The 19,069-nt window shown below is 44.5% G+C and overlaps 1 protein-coding gene across 6 annotated transcripts in view; it reads left to right on the top strand.

Moving 5' to 3' along the window:
• The window catches only part of HERC2 (HECT and RLD domain containing E3 ubiquitin protein ligase 2), a 99,387-nt gene that overhangs the window by 33,938 nt on the left and 46,380 nt on the right, over window positions 1-19,069 (top strand). For 5 of the 6 annotated variants that reach the window (XM_081197532.1, XM_081197533.1, XM_081197534.1 and 2 more), the window contains exons 28-48: window positions 3,185-3,317; window positions 3,417-3,544; window positions 3,645-3,840; window positions 4,589-4,725; window positions 5,459-5,632; window positions 5,724-5,860; window positions 6,630-6,781; window positions 7,431-7,622; window positions 8,473-8,660; window positions 9,417-9,609; window positions 11,366-11,548; window positions 12,015-12,199; window positions 12,700-12,847; window positions 12,958-13,154; window positions 13,392-13,622; window positions 14,082-14,217; window positions 15,150-15,293; window positions 16,179-16,321; window positions 17,437-17,704; window positions 18,297-18,439; window positions 18,638-18,736. In XM_081197532.1, coding sequence (XP_081053658.1) covers window positions 3,185-3,317; window positions 3,417-3,544; window positions 3,645-3,840; window positions 4,589-4,725; window positions 5,459-5,632; window positions 5,724-5,860; window positions 6,630-6,781; window positions 7,431-7,622; window positions 8,473-8,660; window positions 9,417-9,609; window positions 11,366-11,548; window positions 12,015-12,199; window positions 12,700-12,847; window positions 12,958-13,154; window positions 13,392-13,622; window positions 14,082-14,217; window positions 15,150-15,293; window positions 16,179-16,321; window positions 17,437-17,704; window positions 18,297-18,439; window positions 18,638-18,736 — 3,507 coding nt within the window. The remainder of the gene's footprint in view (window positions 1-3,184; window positions 3,318-3,416; window positions 3,545-3,644; window positions 3,841-4,588; window positions 4,726-5,458; window positions 5,633-5,723; window positions 5,861-6,629; window positions 6,782-7,430; window positions 7,623-8,472; window positions 8,661-9,416; window positions 9,610-11,365; window positions 11,549-12,014; window positions 12,200-12,699; window positions 12,848-12,957; window positions 13,155-13,391; window positions 13,623-14,081; window positions 14,218-15,149; window positions 15,294-16,178; window positions 16,322-17,436; window positions 17,705-18,296; window positions 18,440-18,637; window positions 18,737-19,069) is intronic. The other variant, XM_081197531.1, reaches the window with a different exon arrangement.

Raw genomic sequence — 19,069 nt, 5'->3', positions numbered from 1 at the left:
ACTCCTTGCCCAATTGCTCCTGGGTTCAGTCAGCTTGTTGTTTAGTCGTGTCCGACTCTTCGTGACCCCATGGACCAGAGCATGCCAGGCACTCCTGTCTTCCACTGCCTCCCGCAGTTTGGTCAAACTCATGCTGGTAGCTTCGAGAAGACTTTCCAACCATCTTGTCCTCTGTCGTCCCCTTCTCCTTGTGCCCTCCATCTTTCCCAACATCAGGGTCTTTTCCAGGGAGTCTTCTCTTCTCATGAGGTGGCCAAAGTATTGGAGCCTCAGCTTCACGATCTGTCCTTCCAGTGAGCAGTGAAGTGAGCTTCCAGTGAGCAGTGTCCTTCAGTCAGCTTGCCAAAATCCTAAATCGGGGTGGGGGTGAAAGAGACTTTGGTTCTCCAGAGGTTGCTGAACCAAAACTCCCATCAGCCCCAGCAAGCACAGCCATTCAGTGGTAGGGACTCTGGGAGTCATAGCTCAGCGACATTCAGAGGAGCCAAGGGTGCCCACACATGATGAAAGGTTTGGGGCAAAATATTTAAAGAATCTCCTCCTCCTATATGAAACTGCCTGAGTGCTTCATTCTTCATTTAAGGCCTTGCTTCAGGTAGTGTCATGATCAGAAATGTGTCAGGTGGGTTACCCAAATCTTGAGAGCTACCACTGGAAACACCTATCACTGTCTGTATTTTATCATCCTGTCAGAAGAATTTGGGGCTATTACAGAATACTGCCTTTTGGGGGGCGGGGGGGGGGGAGACCTGTGGCCCTCCAGATGGGCTCTGTCTCTCAACAGACACATTCAGTGCTGTCAATACTCATGAATGATGAGACTTGTAGTCCAGCTACATTTGAAGGGCCGAAGGTTCTCCACATCTGCTTTTATAGTGATTTGATGCCGCTCCTGTTTTCAGCCCCCCCTTTTCTTAAGCTTGCGTTGTTTGCAATAGGGTTTCTTTTTTGCCCCACTGTTTTACAGTATTTTCTCTCTCTGCATATGTGTCTACCTGTGGAGGATAATATAGATATCTATATAGATCTAGATATCTATCTCTATACAGTGGTGCCTCGCAAGACGAAATTAATTCGTTCCGCAAGTCTCTTCGTCTTGCGGTTTTTTCGTCTTGCGATGCACGGTTTCCCATAGGAATGCATTGAAAATCAATTAATGCGTTCCTAGGGAAACCGCCTTCAGACCAGGTCCGGGGACAGTCTGTCCCCGGACCTCTTCTGAAGGCTGGGGGGGGGGGGGACAAGGGCTTTTCTTCCCACCCCCAGCATTTTAAAAAACCCTGGGACAGCGGAGGACTTCTCCGCTGTCCGGGGCGATCTTAAAATGCTGGCGGGCGGCATTTTAAAATCGCCCGGGACAGCGGAGGACTTCTCCGCTGTCCGGGGCGATTTAAAAGCCCCTGGGAAGGCAGGCAGGGGGGACAAAGACTTTCGCCCCCTGCCCGCCTTCAGAAGGTGTTCCCGCCCCCCCGCCCCACTTCGGAACAGCTTTCCGAAGTGGGGCGGCTGGGCCAGGTGTCCCCGCCCCCCCCCACTTCGGAACAGCTTTCCGAAGTGGGGCGGATGGGGCAGCTGTTCCCGTCCCCCCTCCCCACTTCGGAACAGCGTTCCGAAGTGGGGCGGATGGGGCAGCTGTTCCCGCCCCCCTCCCCCCTTCGGAACAGCGTTCCGAAGTGGGGCGGACGGGGCAGCTGTTCCCGCCCCCCCTCCCCCCTTCGGAACAGCGTTCCGAAGTGGGGCGGACGGGGCAGCTGTTCCCGCCCCCCCTTCCCACTTCGGAACAGCGTTCCGAAGTGGGGCGGACGGGGCAGCTGTTCCCGCCCCCCCTCCCCCCTTCGGAACAGCGTTCCGAAGTGGGGCGGACGGGGCAGCTGTTCCCGCCCCCCTCCCCCCTTCGGAACAGCGTTCCGAAGTGGGGCGGACGGGGCAGCTGTTCCCGCCCCCCTCCCCCCTTCGGAACAGCGTTCCGAAGTGGGGCGGACGGGGCAGCTGTTCCCGCCCCCCCTCCCCCCTTCGGAACAGCGTTCCGAAGTGGGGCGGACGGGGCAGCTGTTCCCGCCCCCCCTCCCCCCTTCGGAACAGCGTTCCGAAGTGGGGCGGATGGGGCAGCTGTTCCCGCCCCCCTCCCCCCTTCGGAACAGCGTTCCGAAGTGGGGCGGATGGGGCAGTTGTTCCCGCCCCCCCTCCCCCCTTCGGAACAGCGTTCCGAAGTGGGGCGGATGGGGCAGCTGTTCCCGCCCCCCCTCCCCCCTTCGGAACAGCGTTCCGAAGTGGGGCGGCTGGGGCAGATGTTCCCGCCCCCCGCTTCGGAACAGCGTTTTAAAATGCTGGGGGTCGGCAGCGAACGCTCCCGACCCCCAGCATTTTAAAATCTCCCCGGGACAGGGGGAGATTTTAAAATGCTGGGGGTCGGCAGCGCTTCGCTCCCGACCCCCAGCATTTTAAGATCTCCCCGGGACACGGGGAGATTTTAAAATGCCGGGGGTCGGCAGCGCTTCGCTCCCGACCCCCAGCATTTTAAGATCTCCCCGGGACACGGGGAGATTTTAAAATGCTGGGGGTCGGCAGCGAACGCTTCGCTCCCGCCCGCCAGCATTTTAAGATCGCCGGGGCAGGCGGGGGGAAGGCAGGCGGGGGGGAGCAAAGACTTTTGCCCCCCGCCGGCCTTCAGAAGAGGTCCTCTTCTGAATGCCGGCTGTGGGCGAAAGTCTTTGCTCCCGACCGCCAGCATTTCCCTATGGGCTTTCGTCTTGCGATGCAAGCCCATAGGGAAATTCGTCTTGCGAAGCGCCTCCAAAACAGAAAACCCTTTCGTCTTGCGGGTTTTCCGTCTTGCGAGGCATTCGTCTTGCGGGGTACCACTGTATCTATGTCTCTATATCTATACACTCTCTCTCTCTCTCTCTCTCTCTCTCTCTCTCTATATATATATATATATATCCCACAGTAAATCTTCAGAATGCCGCAACTCTTTGCTCAGGTTTTTCTTGTGCAGCGTACACACAGCATTATAGCACTATCAGGGACTCTTAGTAGCTCATAGGGACAGAGTTTGAAATGATTATCAGTCAGAACCAGCTTGCAAACATTTGTTAATTTATTATTATTGTTATAAAAAGTAACGTCTGCGCAACGCATGGAGACTGCAGTGATATTTTGACTAAGCGTGTTCATTTTTGTGCAGGACTTCTTATGTCAAGTGGAGAGGTATTGCAAACAGTGCCACTTGACAACACCAATTACGTTCCCTCCAGAGCACCCAGTGGAGGAAGTAGGACGTCTGTTGCTATGTTGCCTTCTAAAGCATGAGGATTTAGGTATCTACATTTGACACACAATTGTTCTAAAATTCTTACTGTATTATTTTGATTTTTTTCTCTCCAATGAGATCTTCTCTCTTGTTCCCCCTCTTAAAGGTCATATAGCACTCTCGCTTGTTCATCCTGCTATGCTAGGAGTTGACCAAGTTAAACATCGTGTACTTCCAAAATCTGTAGCAGATGTGTGTCGTGTTGTCTACCAAGCAAAATGCTCGCTGATCAAGGTAAGCATCAAACCAAGGAATCATTGGTACCCTTTCTTGAGACATTAGGAGTTACTGTTACCTTACTAACAGAGGGATCTGTTTGCATTGTCGTTTTAAGACTCACCAGGAACAAGGAAGATCTTACAAAGAGGTTTGTGCCCCTGTTATTGAGCGTTTGAGGTTCCTCTTCAATGAATTGCGTCCGGCAGTGTGTAATGACCTCTCCATTATGTCGAAGCTTAAAAGTCTAAGTTCTTTGCCCCGATGGAGAAGGGTAGTTCAGAAGATAATTAGAGAGCGAAGAAAAAAGAGAGGTAAATGTTTTGAAATACAATTTCTTGTTGAAGGGCAAGAGACTATTGTGCATTTTGTCAGTTTGCTTGTGAGGTAGAATACAACAGATGCTTGCTTCATTCTCAAGCAAGACTTGCATCCCATTAAAAAAAGATTCCATAAATATATATCTTGCTAGATCTCACTTAGTACTATGTGGGCTCTATCTAATTGCAAAAGACATAGTGTAATTAGGAATTGGAGGGGGCACAGTTCAGGGAGAGGGGAAAAGAAGGGGTGTCTACTTGCAGTTGTTTGTCATTCTGAATTCTTTACATTTTCGTAAAGCAGTGTTTTCTATGGAAGCTCCCATTTTTCTTGCTAATTTTTTAAAAAACAGTTTTGCTCATGTTTTTGGAAGGGGATAAAAGTGACACAAATTTGATGACAGTGGCACCTTGGTTCTGGAACAGCTTAGTTGTGAAACAAATTGGTGTTCCGGTTTGTGAACGTTTTTCGGAAGCCAAACATCCGAAGTGGCTTCTGCTTGAGTGCAGGAAGCTCCTTCAGCCAATCAGAAGACGCGCCTTGGTTTTCAAATGGTTTTGGGAGTCAAACGGACTTCAGGAATGGATTAAGTTCGAGAACCAAAGTTCCACTGTATTAAAGTAACATTTTAACTGTATTTTGAAACTGTATGTAACCCACCCTGGGGCCCAAGGGTGAAGGGGGCGCACTATAAATATAAATAGATAAATATAGTATGTTTGCTTTATGTCTTGCTGCTAGTCCCTAAAAAATCTGAGCCGTCTGATGTGGAAGAGTCCAAAATTGGGAATGAGGAAAGTGATTTGGAAGAGCCCTGTGTCATACCTCACAGCCCTGTGACAGCTGATAAAAGGCCCTTGTCAGCCAAATCGCCCAAGGTATGCAGAGTATCAGGTACTAAATATGAGCCAGCCGCACAGTAGCTAACGACCATTCAGAATATGTGAACGTGGCAGCTGAGTGTCAGGTGGTATGTTTATCAGAGTGGTAGTCATGTTAGTTTGTCGCTGCGTAAACAAGCACATTAGTCTGTTGCTGCAAAAGCAGCTGTGCAAAGAGAGAAATGAATTACATTATTAACAGTGGTCGTTCACAAAACAGTAGATAACACAATATGTATGCATCTTTGTGGTATACGTGCTGTACTGATGCCCAGTGATTTCGCAGGCACGCTCTGTAGAGGAAAGTTGTGCATTTGGATATCCTTGCTTGAACCTTACTTTGTATATACATGATACGTAAGTGTGCAAGGCCTTCCTCACAGTCACACAGAGAGGATCTCTAGTTGGGTGTTTAAGTGAACTGGCTCCAAGTCTTGGATGAACTTCCTTTGTGTCATAAATGTAGATTTTAAATGTCAGCATTGGCCTTCCTTTGTAGCTAAAGGTAATTCCTTCTACCTGTTGAATTCTACCTTTTTAAGTTAAAAAGTGTCGCACATGAATAAATGCGGTGTACTTAATAGGTCACATTTGTAAAACCTTTCTTGGTCGTAGAACTGAGTGCTCTGAATTTTTCTATATTAACGTGTCACTGTGGGGCAAGCACTATTTTCAGACTGTTTTCTTAGGTTATTAATTCAAGTGTAAATGTGCATTTTGTTTTTTCTAGGATAAATGGCAGCCGCTGATCAACACAGTTACGGGTGTTCACAAATACAAATGGCTGAAACAGAACGTCCAGGGCTTATATCCCCAGTCTGCTCTTCTCAATACCATAGTTGAATTTGCTTTAAAAGAAGAGCCCATTGATGTTGAAAAAATGCGGAAGTGCTTACTAAAGCAGGTAAGACATGGCTCGCTTCATATGGCGGGGCCTTGCTGCGTAAAGCTCTTACATAGATAAATCTTTACCTCCTTTCTCTCTTGTTTTGTAGCTGGAAAGAGCCGAGGTTCGTTTAGAGGGCATTGATACAATCCTAAAGCTGGCAACCAAGAGTTTCCTGTTGCCTTCTGCACAATACGCTATGTTCTGTGGATGGCAAAGACTTATTCCGGAAGGAACCAACATTGGGTAATTTTCATTCTCCCTTGCATCTCACACTTTTGCTTCTTCATACCTAATCTGGCTCTTTGTTGTGCTGTTTTGGTGAAACATAGGGGTTTCACAGGGGAACTTTGACGGTGAACGAAAGCTCCAGTATGGCGCAGTGGAGCACTAGGTGATGATGTTCATGGTCCTGGTGTTGCATTTATGTGTCATAGGAGCACCATGTTTCTTAGAGTAGCAGTGGTGGGAAGCCTCCAGCCTGCCAGGCGTCCCCCATTTGGCCTGCATTGTATTTTGGCTCAAACTATAGCCACTTGCCCATCACTTTGACATCATATAATGTCAGGCGCAGGACAGGTAAAGCCGCAGCACCAAATTCCAAAGTAAGAGTCTGCACCCCCACTTCTTCCTTTTCAGTTGTGGGTTTAAATTTGAATTGCCAGATGTCATATGACATTAGGTGATGGTCAGGTGGGGGCAGCTGCATGCAGAGTGCAGATCTGGGTTCAGCCCCAGGGTTCAGAATCCAGATCTGGGTTCAGCCCCCTGTCCAGATCCTACCCTACTCCTTGAGCTAATGCAAATGTGTACTGGGAAAGTCTTGCAAAGGTACAGAAGGTGGGGTTCTGAGAGGGTTTAAACAGCAGGTGGGCAGCTTTTTCTGGCTTGCGTGTGGCCCCCAACACTGTTGTCGCACTTTGCAGCAGTATCTGCTTGTGATGCAAAATAGGTGTTAAGGTAGGTTACCATTCTGAAAACACTGGAAATCATGGCTTGCTTGTTATCCACATAGGGACCCCTTAACGGACTGCTTAAAGGATGTGGATCTGATTCCGCCCTTCAATCGTATGCTCCTGGAAGTTACTTTTGGGAAGTTGTACTCATGGGCTATTCAGAATGTTCGGAACATCTTGCTTGATGCTAACAACAGGTTCAAAGAACTAGGTTAGTATTACCGATACTCTTCTGTAATTTAAAATAAAAAATAAAAATTCCAATTTGTTTACTTTTATTTTGTGTCTGTTAGTTGGGTGCAAGTTGCTGAATTTCCACCAAGTTTCAAAAGTATTTTTTGCACATCTTGCAGCCACCAAATCATGCCTGTGTATTTGATGCTCCTTTCTCTCCCTAACCACCTATCCAAAGCTGGCTGTGGGACATGGCATATTCAGGGATGTTTTACGGTTGTACTTACGCTCTTCCATGTTGCTTCTGGGGAGTTTAATTTCTTTGGAGGAAGAGGGAAGGAAGTGAGCCCTCTCTTCTGAGGTGCACATTCTGGGTAGTACTTGTAGCTTTGGCTCATAATCTCATTCCTCCTTTGAAGATTTGGCTATCAAACAAATCTTGTGAGTGGCCATACATCCAGTGAAATGTGGTTTTGTATTTGCAAACCTTACTTAGATGAAGTGCTGTCAGGTGAATCTGTTCTTTCCTTGGAGAGCCTGCTGAGAACGTCTGAAAACAGAGGCAACTTAACTAGTAAACCAGTTCCAGAAGCAAACTAACAGTCATCTCAAGGTCATTTACTTGAGCCGATAAGCAGCCATTGCCTTGCTTGTGTCTGTTAAAATATATCCTATTTCTCTGCTAGGAATCCAACCTGTTCCTCTGCAAACCATTACCAATGAGAACCCTGCAGGACCAAGCCTTGGGACTATTCCACAAGCACGTTTCTTATTGGTCATGCTTAACATGCTAACCCTACAGCATGGCGCAAACACCATGAACCTTCTTCTCAATTCTGGCATGTTGGCACTGACGCAAACCACGTTGCGATTGATAGGTACGTTTGCTACTTGGGAAAGACCCATCTTACCTGTCAATTCACTGTTGGGAATAGAATGTTTGGTCTGCTTTAGAACCCTTAGAATATTTCCTACCGGAGGTGGTCTTGTAGTAAGGTTAAAGCTTACTGGGAAATGATTGAAAAGGATGTTCAAAATACCTTTTGTAAAAAAAACCCAGAAGCTTTTTTTTTGGGAATTATAGGGACAGAACTATGTAAATTGTATAGAAACCTATTCATGTATGCTACTACAGCAGCAAGAATGCTACTTGCCCAAAGATGGAAAGAACCAGAAGTCCCAGTAAAGAAAGAATGGATACAAAAACTTATGGAAATGGCAAAACTTATCAGAATAAGAAAGCAAGATAACAAACTTTTTGTAAAAGAATATGGAAATGGTTTATAGAATATTTACAGACAAATTGCAAACAGATGAAAACATTAGCAGGATTATTGTAATAACTTGCAGTTTCATAAAAGTATATATTTGAAGTAGATCATTAAATGAGAAAATTAAATGAATTTGGATATGCAGAAGATATTAAAAAGTAAATTTAAGGAACTGCAGAAAGGAGGAGGGGGGAAAGGAAGTCAAACTTAGAAATTTTAAATTGATTGTAAAACTAGCGAAATGTATAAACTTGAAAAGTATAAACAAAACCTTTAAAAAAATAATTAAAAATAGAATATTTCCTACCGCTGAACTATGCCTCTTCGGCTTTGCACACTGAACAAAAGTATTACATTCTTGTGGAGACTGCTTTGGAAAGCTGGAATGAGCTACTACTTTTGATATTAGTTATCTCTTAACGGCTGCAAGATCTCAAGATACCTCTCATTAAATTAGGGCCTAGTTCGGACAACGTCGAGGAAGATATGCTTGCTTCGTCCCGTGGTGTTTCTGCTACAGTCCTAGAAGAGTCCCGGAAGGAAACCACTCCAGTTCAACTTCCTGTATCAGGGCCAGAGTTGGCAGCCATGATGAAGATTGGCACCAGAGTGATGAGGGGGGTGGACTGGAAGTGGGGAGATCAGGTACTGCTTGCCTATGTCTGCCATATTTTCTGGATTTCAGTTCACTCCATGATCTTAATTACCGTATTTTTCGCTCTATAGGACGCACTTTCCCCCCTCTAAAAATGAAGGGGGAAAGTGTGTGCGTCCTATGGAGCGAATGCAGGCTTTTGCTGAAGCCTGGAGAAGCCGCAAGCCTGTGGACAGCTGCCTGCAGCCCGAAGTCCGGTGAGCGCGTCACTGTGCACCCCGGGCTTAGGGCAGCTATCCGCAAGCCTGCGGAGCCCGGCGGGAGTTCCCCGCCGCCCTGCGGAGGCTTGAAAGGCTGTCCCTGAAGCCAAAACAGTGAGACGGGGTGCTGCACAGCCCTCCGTCTCGCTGTTCTAGCTTCGGGATGGCTGCACAAAGCCTCCATAGGGCGGCGGGGTAAGGCACCTCGCCGCCCTGCGGAGGCTTAAAAGGCTGTCCCTGCAGCTGCGCTCCAAAGGCTTCAGGGATCTTTGAGGTTGGCGGTGGGGGAAAGCAGCGCTTCCCCCCACCGCCAGCCCCACAAGCTCGGGGGGCAACGGCAAGGCTGCGCGCAGCCTTTGCACTGTTCCCCGACCTGCTCTTGAACGCACCTTGTTTTTGAGGGGGAGAACAAGAAATCCCCCCCCCCGTTCTCCCCCTCCTATGTTCCGGTGCGTCCTATGGTCCGGTGCGTCCTATAGAGCGAAAAATACGGTATTGGCCATATGTTTTTAAACTTTTCTGTATTACTGCTGCTTTTCCCTTCAGGATGGCCCTCCTCCAGGCTTGGGGCGCGTGATTGGAGAATTGGGTGAAGACGGCTGGATTCGAGTTCAGTGGGACACTGGCAGCACCAATTCTTACAGGATGGGGAAAGAGGGAAAATACGATCTCAAGCTGGCTGAGCCCCCACCTGCTTCTCAGCCTACAACAGAAGACTCGGACACAGAGGATGATTCTGGTAAAGGGTTTTTCTGCTGAACAAGTGGTAATGTAGCTACCAAGCAGTAAGTGGTTTGAACAAATAGGCCTTGTTCTACTCTCACCTCGTTTTTCAAGAAAGATACCTAATTTAGAGAAGCCAGACACTTGCTGGTTCCGTAGTTATAGGTATTCCTAGAATATGCATTCTCCTCTTCCAATCATTAGACATAAGGGATGTAGAGAGGTTAAAAGCCCAGCTATTCTGGATATTGACATTATAAGAGTGGAAGGGGCAACCCAGCCAGATGGGTAGGGTTTAAATAATAACATTATTATTATTATTATTAGACTCCTTTTAACTTTCTGAACTTTCTAACATTGCTCCAGCTGCTGGGAACAGAATGTGGGGTTTAATTTATTTTGGGTGAATTTCACTTCCAGTGCTGGTATTTGAGTGGCATGTTGGTATACAGTAGCACCACCTCTTGCATTCAATTAACCCATGCAATTTCAACCTAGCTCTGTTGAAATCTTGCAGATTAATTGCACACAAGGCGGAGAGCTCAAAAAGCTTCTTTTGCACTGGGTGTTCCTGGTGCTCAAAGAGCTTTTAACCACTTAGGCTGGCTTACCAAGCTCTGGAAAGCTCTCGTGAGAACTTGTAGAAATGTGGACAGCACTGCAACATCTTGCGAGAGAACATTCCAGAACTCAGTAAGCTCTTAAAAGCTCTCCGCCTTGCTTGGAAGGTAAGGATGGCTGTGTGGTAGCGGTTCGGGTGTATGCATTTCTATGTATGCATGTCATCCCCGCAATGTAAACCTCCACTCAATACTGTAATATTAGTCCAGTTATGATTTTTCCTCATCGTGCCATTCTGAAGCTGTGGAAGATTAATTTGCCTGGAAAAGCAACATTAAATTGGATATTTCCAATTTCTCTCTTTTTTTTACCGGTTTGTCCAAGGTTAAGGAAATTCTGGCATTTTTTAAAATACTCGTAGGTTTAAAGTGAAAGTCAATATCCAGGGGTGTCTGTCCACCAGTGGAACAGGCACAATTAGTGGAATGGATTCTCTCCTCCCTCTTCAGACTGTTGTGTGTGCCTTCCAAATATGCACACAGGAGGGTTGGGGGGGGCGACCCTCTAGAACAGATTTGGGAGCCGTAGGGTAGGGCCGTACTGGGAGGGAGGGAGAGAAAAGGGAATCCCTGAGCTGAAATCACCTTGCACAGTGCTTGCTGTCACCCAGCGTTGTTGTTGTTTAGTCGTTTAGTTGTGTCCAACTCTTCATGACCCCATGGACCAGAGCACTCCAGGCACTCCTATCTTCCACTGCCTCCTGCAGTTTGGTCAAACTCATGCTGGCAGCTTTGAGAACACTGTTCAGCCATCTCGTCCTCTGTCGTCCCCTTCTCCTTGTGCCCTCCATCTTTCCCAACATCAGGGTCTTTTCCAGGGAGTCTTCTCTTCTCATGAGGTGTCCAGAGTATTGGAGCCTCAGCTTCAGGATCTGTCCTTCCAGTGAGCACTCAGAGCTGATTTCCTTCAGAATGGAGAGGTTTGATCTTCTTGCAGTCCATGGGACTCTCAAGAGTCTCCTCCAGCACCATAATTCAAAAGCATCAATTCTTCGGTGATCAGCCTTCTTTATGGTCCAGCTCTCACTTCCACACATCACTAGTCACCCAATGTTAGGAGACCTGAATTAATTTGCTTGTGAAAATAAGGAGCTTGCAACGGAGCGCATCAATTTCATTGTCTTCTGTCATTTATTTTGACTCTTGTTTCAGAAGGAGAACAAGTTGAAAGAAATCTCCACCCTACTTCCATGATGCTGACAAGCACAGTGAATCTGCTGCAGACTCTCTGCCTCTCGGCTGGAGTCCATGCTGAAGTCATGCAGAACGAAGCAACAAGAACTTTGTGTGGGCTGCTGCGCATGCTAGTCGAGAGCGGGACCGTAGACAAATCAGGTAGATACCTGCACCAGATCAAAGTCTTGTTTTGTGTGCCGAGTCCTTCATCCTCATATCAGTGGCTCCTCAAGTTAGAATGATTTGCCTCATTCCATATCTGCAGCAGTGCATTTAAAAAAAGTATATTTAAAAGAGCTTCACCATTTTTTAACAGAGCAAACAGGCCTTTGTTGCAGAGCGATTTTAGGTGCTTTGCTTTCTCCTGTGTTTTGTTGTTTTCCTTAGGTTTTCATAGTTATCCTGTTGTGTTCAACTAAAACAGGCAAAAGTACATGATACTGCACATGCTTTCTGACGCTGATAAATAAAACGAGCTATTGTTCTATTCTGCAACATGAAAACTGTTTATTCTAAAAAGCCGGTTTGCTTTGAGGCAAATAATTCAGGTCTAAATGCACAAATGTAGTACTTTTAGGCAACTAAGAGCACTTAAGAGTGTTTCTTTTTTAAAAATAAATTCCAGCTTCTGTACCAAATACATTGGTTTATAAAGAACAGCACAGGAGCTGGTGTTCACTGGGATTCATCCGAAGTATAGCCCTCATGCCTCAGATGTGCAGCACTCTGAGTACGTCGCAATGGATAACTCTTCTAATGAAAATCGTCGAGGGACATGAATCGTTTACTGCTGCATCTCTACAACGACAGGTAATGCCTTTCACTGCTGGAGGTATCCAGTGGGGTTTTTAATCCGCCACAGCTGAGTCATAACAGAGTTTGAAAGCCACATTTCTTATTTGTGGCTCGATTCAAGATCAGGCACCTTTCTCTTGAAAGCGATGAAGCAGGAAGAAGACGCAGAACGGTTTTGTTGCTGCATTTTGCCTAGATGCGAAAGAGGAAGTGGAAATGTGGTTAGTTGGGTCCCTAGCAGGGGATTTCCCCCCCCCCCCGGTTGACATTAGGCAGTTATTTACAGTTTATATACATAACAGTACAGCTTACATACCTAAAGTCTTTATTAAAAATCATTTTGAATTGTAACACATGAGTAAATGTCTCCATGTTTTTTAGAAAGAGGAGCATTGGTGGTTATTTTGTGCAAGGAGGCATAAGAGTGTCTTCCTACTTGCAGAATTAAGTGTTTTTTTCCTAGTAGCTTGAGAGACTTCATTAAAATAGGTATATTTTCTCCTTTCATCTTTTAGATCCTTGCAGTGCACTTACTACAAGCAGTCCTTCCTTCCTGGGATAAAAGCGAAAGGTCAAGGGATATGAAATTCCTAGTGGAAAAATTGTTTGGTTTCCTTGGCTGCCTGCTTACCACTTGTTCTTCAGATATCCCACTGCTCAGAGGTAGGAGAATATTATGCCTTCAGTGTTGTATTCTTATGTTTTTAACCATATTGATGTCTGTCTATGAGTTTTCCTCTTTTCCAATTTATCCTTTTTTTTTTTTTTGGCAGAGTCTACTCTGAGGAGGAGGAAGGCAAGGCCTCAGGCCTCTCTCACGGCCACTCACAGCAGTACTTTGGCAGAGGAGATAGTGGCACTGCTGAGGACATTGCATTCACTGAGCCAGTGGAATGGACTCATAAACAAGTACATCAACTCTCAGCTAACCTCCATCACCCACATCTTTGCAGGAAAACAGTCAGAAGGGGTAGTTCCCGCATCTTAAAATCAACTCATTTTTGTTTAAAATCTAGTAATCGTTAATGGATTCTGTCAAACTATTTAAAAGCTGTGATATATTTTTTGTGAAGTGATTGCCTTCTTAAATGTAAAATTGGCTGCAGTATCAAATATTATTGCATGTTGTTTTTCTTGAACTGCGAATATTTTCCAAGGGGAAGTCCTTGCTTCCGTTTCATTGTGCCTGTTCTCTTTTTTTCCCTAGGCTGTTTTGGAAGACTTCTTTCCTGACGCCGAGAATCCAGAAGTGGGAGGCTTGATGGCTGTCCTGGCCGTCATTGGCGGAATAGATAGCCGCTTGCGGCTAGGTGGCCAAGTCATCCATGATGAATTTGGAGAAGGCACAGTGACACGAATCACCCCGAAAGGAAAAATCACAGTGCAGTTTTATGACATGAGAACCTGTAGAGTCTGTCCCCTCAGTCAGCTAAAACCAGTAAGTGTATTAAAGTGATGCCTTGCTTAAGATGTAAGCTGAGTGCGATGCATTATACGTGGACTGTTGGTTTGTTCGTTTTGGGAAATATTCTGATATTCTCCTGGCTGACGAGCAGCAATTTGAGGATCCCAAAAAAGCTGATTTTTTTCTTTCAAGTGCCATGCGCCACTGCTCAGATAAGGTAATATGTTACCAATATTTCAGCAGCTCTTGTACAAGTCACCTTCAGTTCCACATCTTTTGGGTAGAACTTTTCTGTTTGCTTTACCTCACTGTTGTTTCACCCTGGGAAAGGAAATTTTGACAGCCCCTTCTGCATTGGTCTAGGAGCGCTTCTGCCTTTTACAAGCATTCGGAGAAGGGAGGGAATTCTCTCAGGTTGGAAGCAAAAAAATGAACACAACTTACAAGGAATTTATACTAAAATATATATTTAAAATGTCTGTTTGTCTATAGCTCCCGGTCATTCCTTTTAATGTCAATAATTTGCCATTCACTGAACCAATGCTGTCTGTCTGGGCTCAGCTGGTGAACTTGGCTGGAAGTAAAGTTGAAAAACACAGAATAAAGACTCCAAATCAGGGTGTTTCGGGTATGTTTTTCTTGATTTATAAATACTGTGCTCACTCTAAAAGGACGCTACTCTTAAACAGATGATGTCAAAGTGTGTTGATTTGAAGAATGTTTCTTAATTGGTAGGTTTTTTATGTTTAATTTTATCCCTATTGAACTTTTATTGTGCACCACTTGGAGACTTGAAAACATCTGTTTTCAGTCAGTAGAGCCATAAGTTTGTATGCTGAAGGATAAGAATGCATGGAAGAAGTGAACAGCATTAATGATGAATATATAAAACTAACACTGGGACTAAAGCAGTAGTGCCTCTTGGATATGATAAAAATACAGTTCAGTATTTATTTTTTCTGTTTCTTCATAACTTCAAGCTTTATTGTAACTGTGTATTAAAATATAAAGAATTTCTACTAATAAGTATTCCAGTAGGAATGGGAAGAAACAAAAAAGCACTGTGGTTTTTAAATGAACAGTGTAATTTGTGAGTTTTAGGGCTGTACACTCCAACCCAGTGGTCCAACCTGACCTGGGGAACACTTGACTTGATCCCAAGTCAATTGGGTGTGGGTGTGTGAGAGAGAGTGAAGTCATGCCAAAGCCATGTTTCGGTCTACCATCTTGATTCAAAATGGTGGCCAGCATCCAAATGCCAACCAAGACTGCTGCCCGCACCTTGGGAATGATATATTGAGAGCTGGCAGAAACTATGCCCCCAAATAGGCAAAGTCATGCCAAAGCCATGCTTCAGTCCACCATCTTTGATTCAAAATGCTGCCCGGTGTCCAAACACCAATGAAGTCTGCTTCCCCCACATCGAGAACCCTTGGGCAGAGTTTGGTGATGTTATCTCAAGAGCAGACAGACAGACAAACCACTTTCCAAAATAGATATTTGTAGATAAATTCTTCCTATTTATTTTGCTAAGAAATGCCTATCATATGTTTTGGACAGGCCAAATAGACTTGGATCTGCTCAGATGCCAGCAGTTAAAACTGTACATACTAAAAGCAGGTCGAGCTCTGCTTTCTCACCAGGATAAATTAAGACAAATCCTATCTCAGCCTGCAGTGCAAGATGGTGGCTCACTTCCCACAGGTAATAATATTCTGCTTGATTACAAGGTTGATAAAGATTCTCTTACTTTTTTCTACTGTTGAAGTAAGTAGACGAACAGAGGAAAGGACCGGTTCTTATCTGTGTTTTGTTTTTGTGCATGATTGTCTTGACTTACCGTGAGTTCCTTTCTGGCAGGACATACATGGGGTTTTTTTTAATGTTGAAAGTCAAAAAGGTGAAAGGAGAAATATTTTCTGTCTGTAACAAGCAATTTCTTCCCAACAGTAATGTTCTCTATGCATTTTCATATGGTTTAATAATTGCATCTGAAAGCAGATACCCTGAAAGGATAGAGCAATAAAGAGACCAGTGCAGGGGCCCATTTCACTTCTAGGGAATTGATATTCTTGTGTTTTATGTGGAGAGTGTCCAGCAATGAGTGGAAATTAATACGTCTTCAAGAAATCTGATACTTACCCAATGTTAGTGATGATTGTGTCATTGCCTGGTAATTGCCCTAGATTATTATTTTTTTAAAAAATAATTGAATAAAATCTCAGATGGTATAAACTCATCAGTGGTTATTTGAAATCTTCCCCAAGCTTTCGCTGTGCTTAGCAATTTCAGTCACTCTTAAGTAGATGTTGTAAGCGAGTTGAAGCCCTTTTTCCATTTCAGTTTTAACATTTTTATGTAACGACATAATAAAAAGAGATAATGGTAGTTCTGGAGGTAGACATTTAAATACAGCATTCAAAGCTTCATTTCTTTGGAACAGAGAATGTGATGTACATGTTCCTTTTTTAAAAAAAGAAGAGGTGTTTGCATTTGAAGTGAGACACCATTGAAAAGTAATCTGTTATTGGAAGTGTATTTCAGTTTCTGGTTGTTTCTGAAACTTAAATCCACTTTGCTTGGCTTAAGATGATGGCGTCGTGGCATCACCTGATGTTGGAGACTTGTCTCCTGAGGGACCTCAGCCACCCATGATCCTCTTGCAACAACTGCTGACGGCAGCAACACAGCCATCACCTGTGAAGGCGATTTTTGATAAGCAAGAACTTGAGGTAAGATCTTAGGTTTTTCCCATTAAGGAGAAACAGTTACTGTTTTATTTAGATAGGCAATAATAGAATAAAAACTTTCTGCCAAGGCAATTCATAGTTTAAAGCAGGCTTGTAATATAATAGGCTTTTCCTTCCTGATCATGTTTATCTCAGAGACTGCCTACTGCCTCTAATCACAGCGTCCAATGCTGGTCACAGCCTCAGACTACAAGGTTCCTGGGTCAAGCCCTAGATCTCCTGGTGCTTTGTTAGTTTGAATGTTCCACAAGACCTGGCATAAATAAATCCTATTAATGTTGTGCAGTGGTACCTCGGAAGTTGAACGGAATCTGTTCCGGAAGTCCGTTCAACTTTCAAAATGTTCAGAAACCAAGGTGCAGCTCCTGATTGGAAGCTCCGGAAGCCGCGTTGGACGTTCGGGTTCCAAAGAATGTCTAAAACTCCTGGTAGAGAACAATCTAGAGATTACACTAAGGGTAGCCAAATTCTGAGCGACTGCCATAAAACTTAGGGAACAAGCTGTACTACCAAAATGATTAAGGTTTTAAGTGATAATTTTAGGTTATATTTTAGTGATCAAGATTTAATATATATTTTTAACTGCCGCTATACAGTGGTACTTCGGGTTAAGAACTTAATTCGTTCTGGAGGTCCGTTCTTAACCTGCAACTGTTCTTAACCTGAAGCACCACTTTAGCTAATGGGGCCTACCGCTGCTGCCGCGCCGCCGCTGCGTGTTTTTGGTTCTCATCCTGAAGCAAAGTTCTTAACCCGAGGTACTATTTCTCTGTTAGCGGATTCTCTAACCTGAAGCGTCTGTAACCTGAGGTACCACTGTATCTGAATTGTCTCTGTTATACCCAATTACAATTCAATGTATTCCTGTTGTGTTTTATAATTTTCCTGTTATTGTAAGTGACCCGGAACTGGTCTGTGAGTGTAATAATAAAATTCATTCATTCAAAGAACGTTCACAAACCGAAACACTCACTTCTGGGTTTGCGGCGTTTGGGAGCCAAAATGTTCGACTCGCAAGGCGTTCGGGATCCAAGATACGAACTGGACTTTGTAAATGTATTACAGTTCCAAAAATATTTACGTATATCTTCTTATAGGCTGCTGCACTGGCTGTGTGTCAGTACCTGGCAGTCGAGTCTGCACATCCCTCAACTCCAGTCTTTGAAGACTGCAGCTCTAGTGAAGCCACAACGCCTGTTACAGTCCAGCACATCAGACCTGCAAAAGTGAAAAAACGCAAAGTGTCCCCTATTCCACCGCTTCCAATTGTGGTGCAGCTTATGGAAATGGGTTTCCCCAGGAAGAATATTGAGTTTGCACTGAAATCACTTTCGGGGACCTCTGGAAGTGCTTCTGGGTTACCAGGTACTTTGCTTTTGTTTGTTTGAGGTTCAAGGAAGAACACGTTGCATTAAGATTTTGAGAAGCTGGAAAGTGCTTTGACATTCAGCGAATGAGATATTGTGGAAATAGGGTAATATGAGGAAAAGAGAATGTGAGAAAGGGAAAAGGAAAAGGCAGCAAAAAGGACTAAATTGCAGGTAGCCAGAAGGAAGGAAAGAAAAACAGATGACCCCCAAGGTTGCATACCTGAGAAACTGAACTATAAGGGTTAAACAACTGAAAAGGGATAGGAGGATATCACAGAAAATGCACAGGGCTACACTTTCCCCACATTTGTGTTTTTGAATGATTGCCAAATGGTTTTAAGAGATGAAATTGAAGAGAGGTTGTGAAAAATCGCCTGAAAAACAAGAATGGAATATTTTGTTTTTTAAATCTGGGGGAATAATTTGGTGCAGCCAAAGTTGATTGTAGGGTCAGTGAAGCACAAGGAGAAAAGTTATTTTTTCTTGAACTTCAGGTCAAGTGAATAATACTGTTGTTAATAATAATAATAATAATGATAATAATAATAATAATAAATGTCGTCTGTATTTCTTACGTCTTGCTGTAGGAGTAGAAGCCTTGGTGGGCTGGCTTTTGGACCATCCAGATGTCCAAATTACTGACCTCTCAGATGGTGACACTGTATCTGATGAGTATTCAGATGAAGAAGTGGTAGAGGATGTAGAAGAAGCAGAAGCTGCATATCCTGTGGTAAGCGTTAGGAATGGGATCTTAGGATTCTGAAACAATGTGTAGAGAGGCCAGTGTTCCTGATACGTCAGTCACAACTTTGGGCCAGGAAACCAAAATGAACATTCTTTGCAATCATTTGGGGAGTCTACATTGCAGAGCACTTAGCATTTATAACGTGCGTCAGAGTTATGGATTTTTTATTTTATTTTATTGCAGTCTACTGGTGCCGTTGTAACAGAAAGCCAGACTTACAAGAAACGAGCTGATTTCTTAAGTAATGATGATTATGCTGTGTATGTGCGAGAGAACATTCAGGTAAGCTTGACTATGAAGCCTGCATTTGAACTGTAATGTTCTCTATTTGAGAAGGATGATATTGATGCAGCTGAAATGCTGACGTGGATGCACGTGGGAGGAGGAGATAAACACGGAAGCTGCAAATTGCTTTGATAACTGCAAAAAGCTGCTTTATTTAATCTCCCAGCTGCTGCAATCTGTTGTTGCTTTGCTCTATTCATAGAAGGCATTGATGTTCTTTGTTTCATGGTAATGTCAAGGGGCTACTTCCTCCTTCCACAGTGTGTTTTCAGGGATGTAACCGACTTGTACAGCGTCTGTTTTACATGCAAAAGGTTCCCGTTTCAATCA

Source organism: Podarcis bocagei (assembly GCF_964188305.1).
Source record: "Podarcis bocagei genome assembly, chromosome: 6".
In the NCBI taxonomy this organism is placed as follows: Eukaryota; Metazoa; Chordata; class Lepidosauria; order Squamata; family Lacertidae; genus Podarcis; species Podarcis bocagei.
The sequence above is the reverse complement of the archived record's forward strand: the minus strand, read 5'-3'. Positions and strand labels throughout refer to the sequence as shown.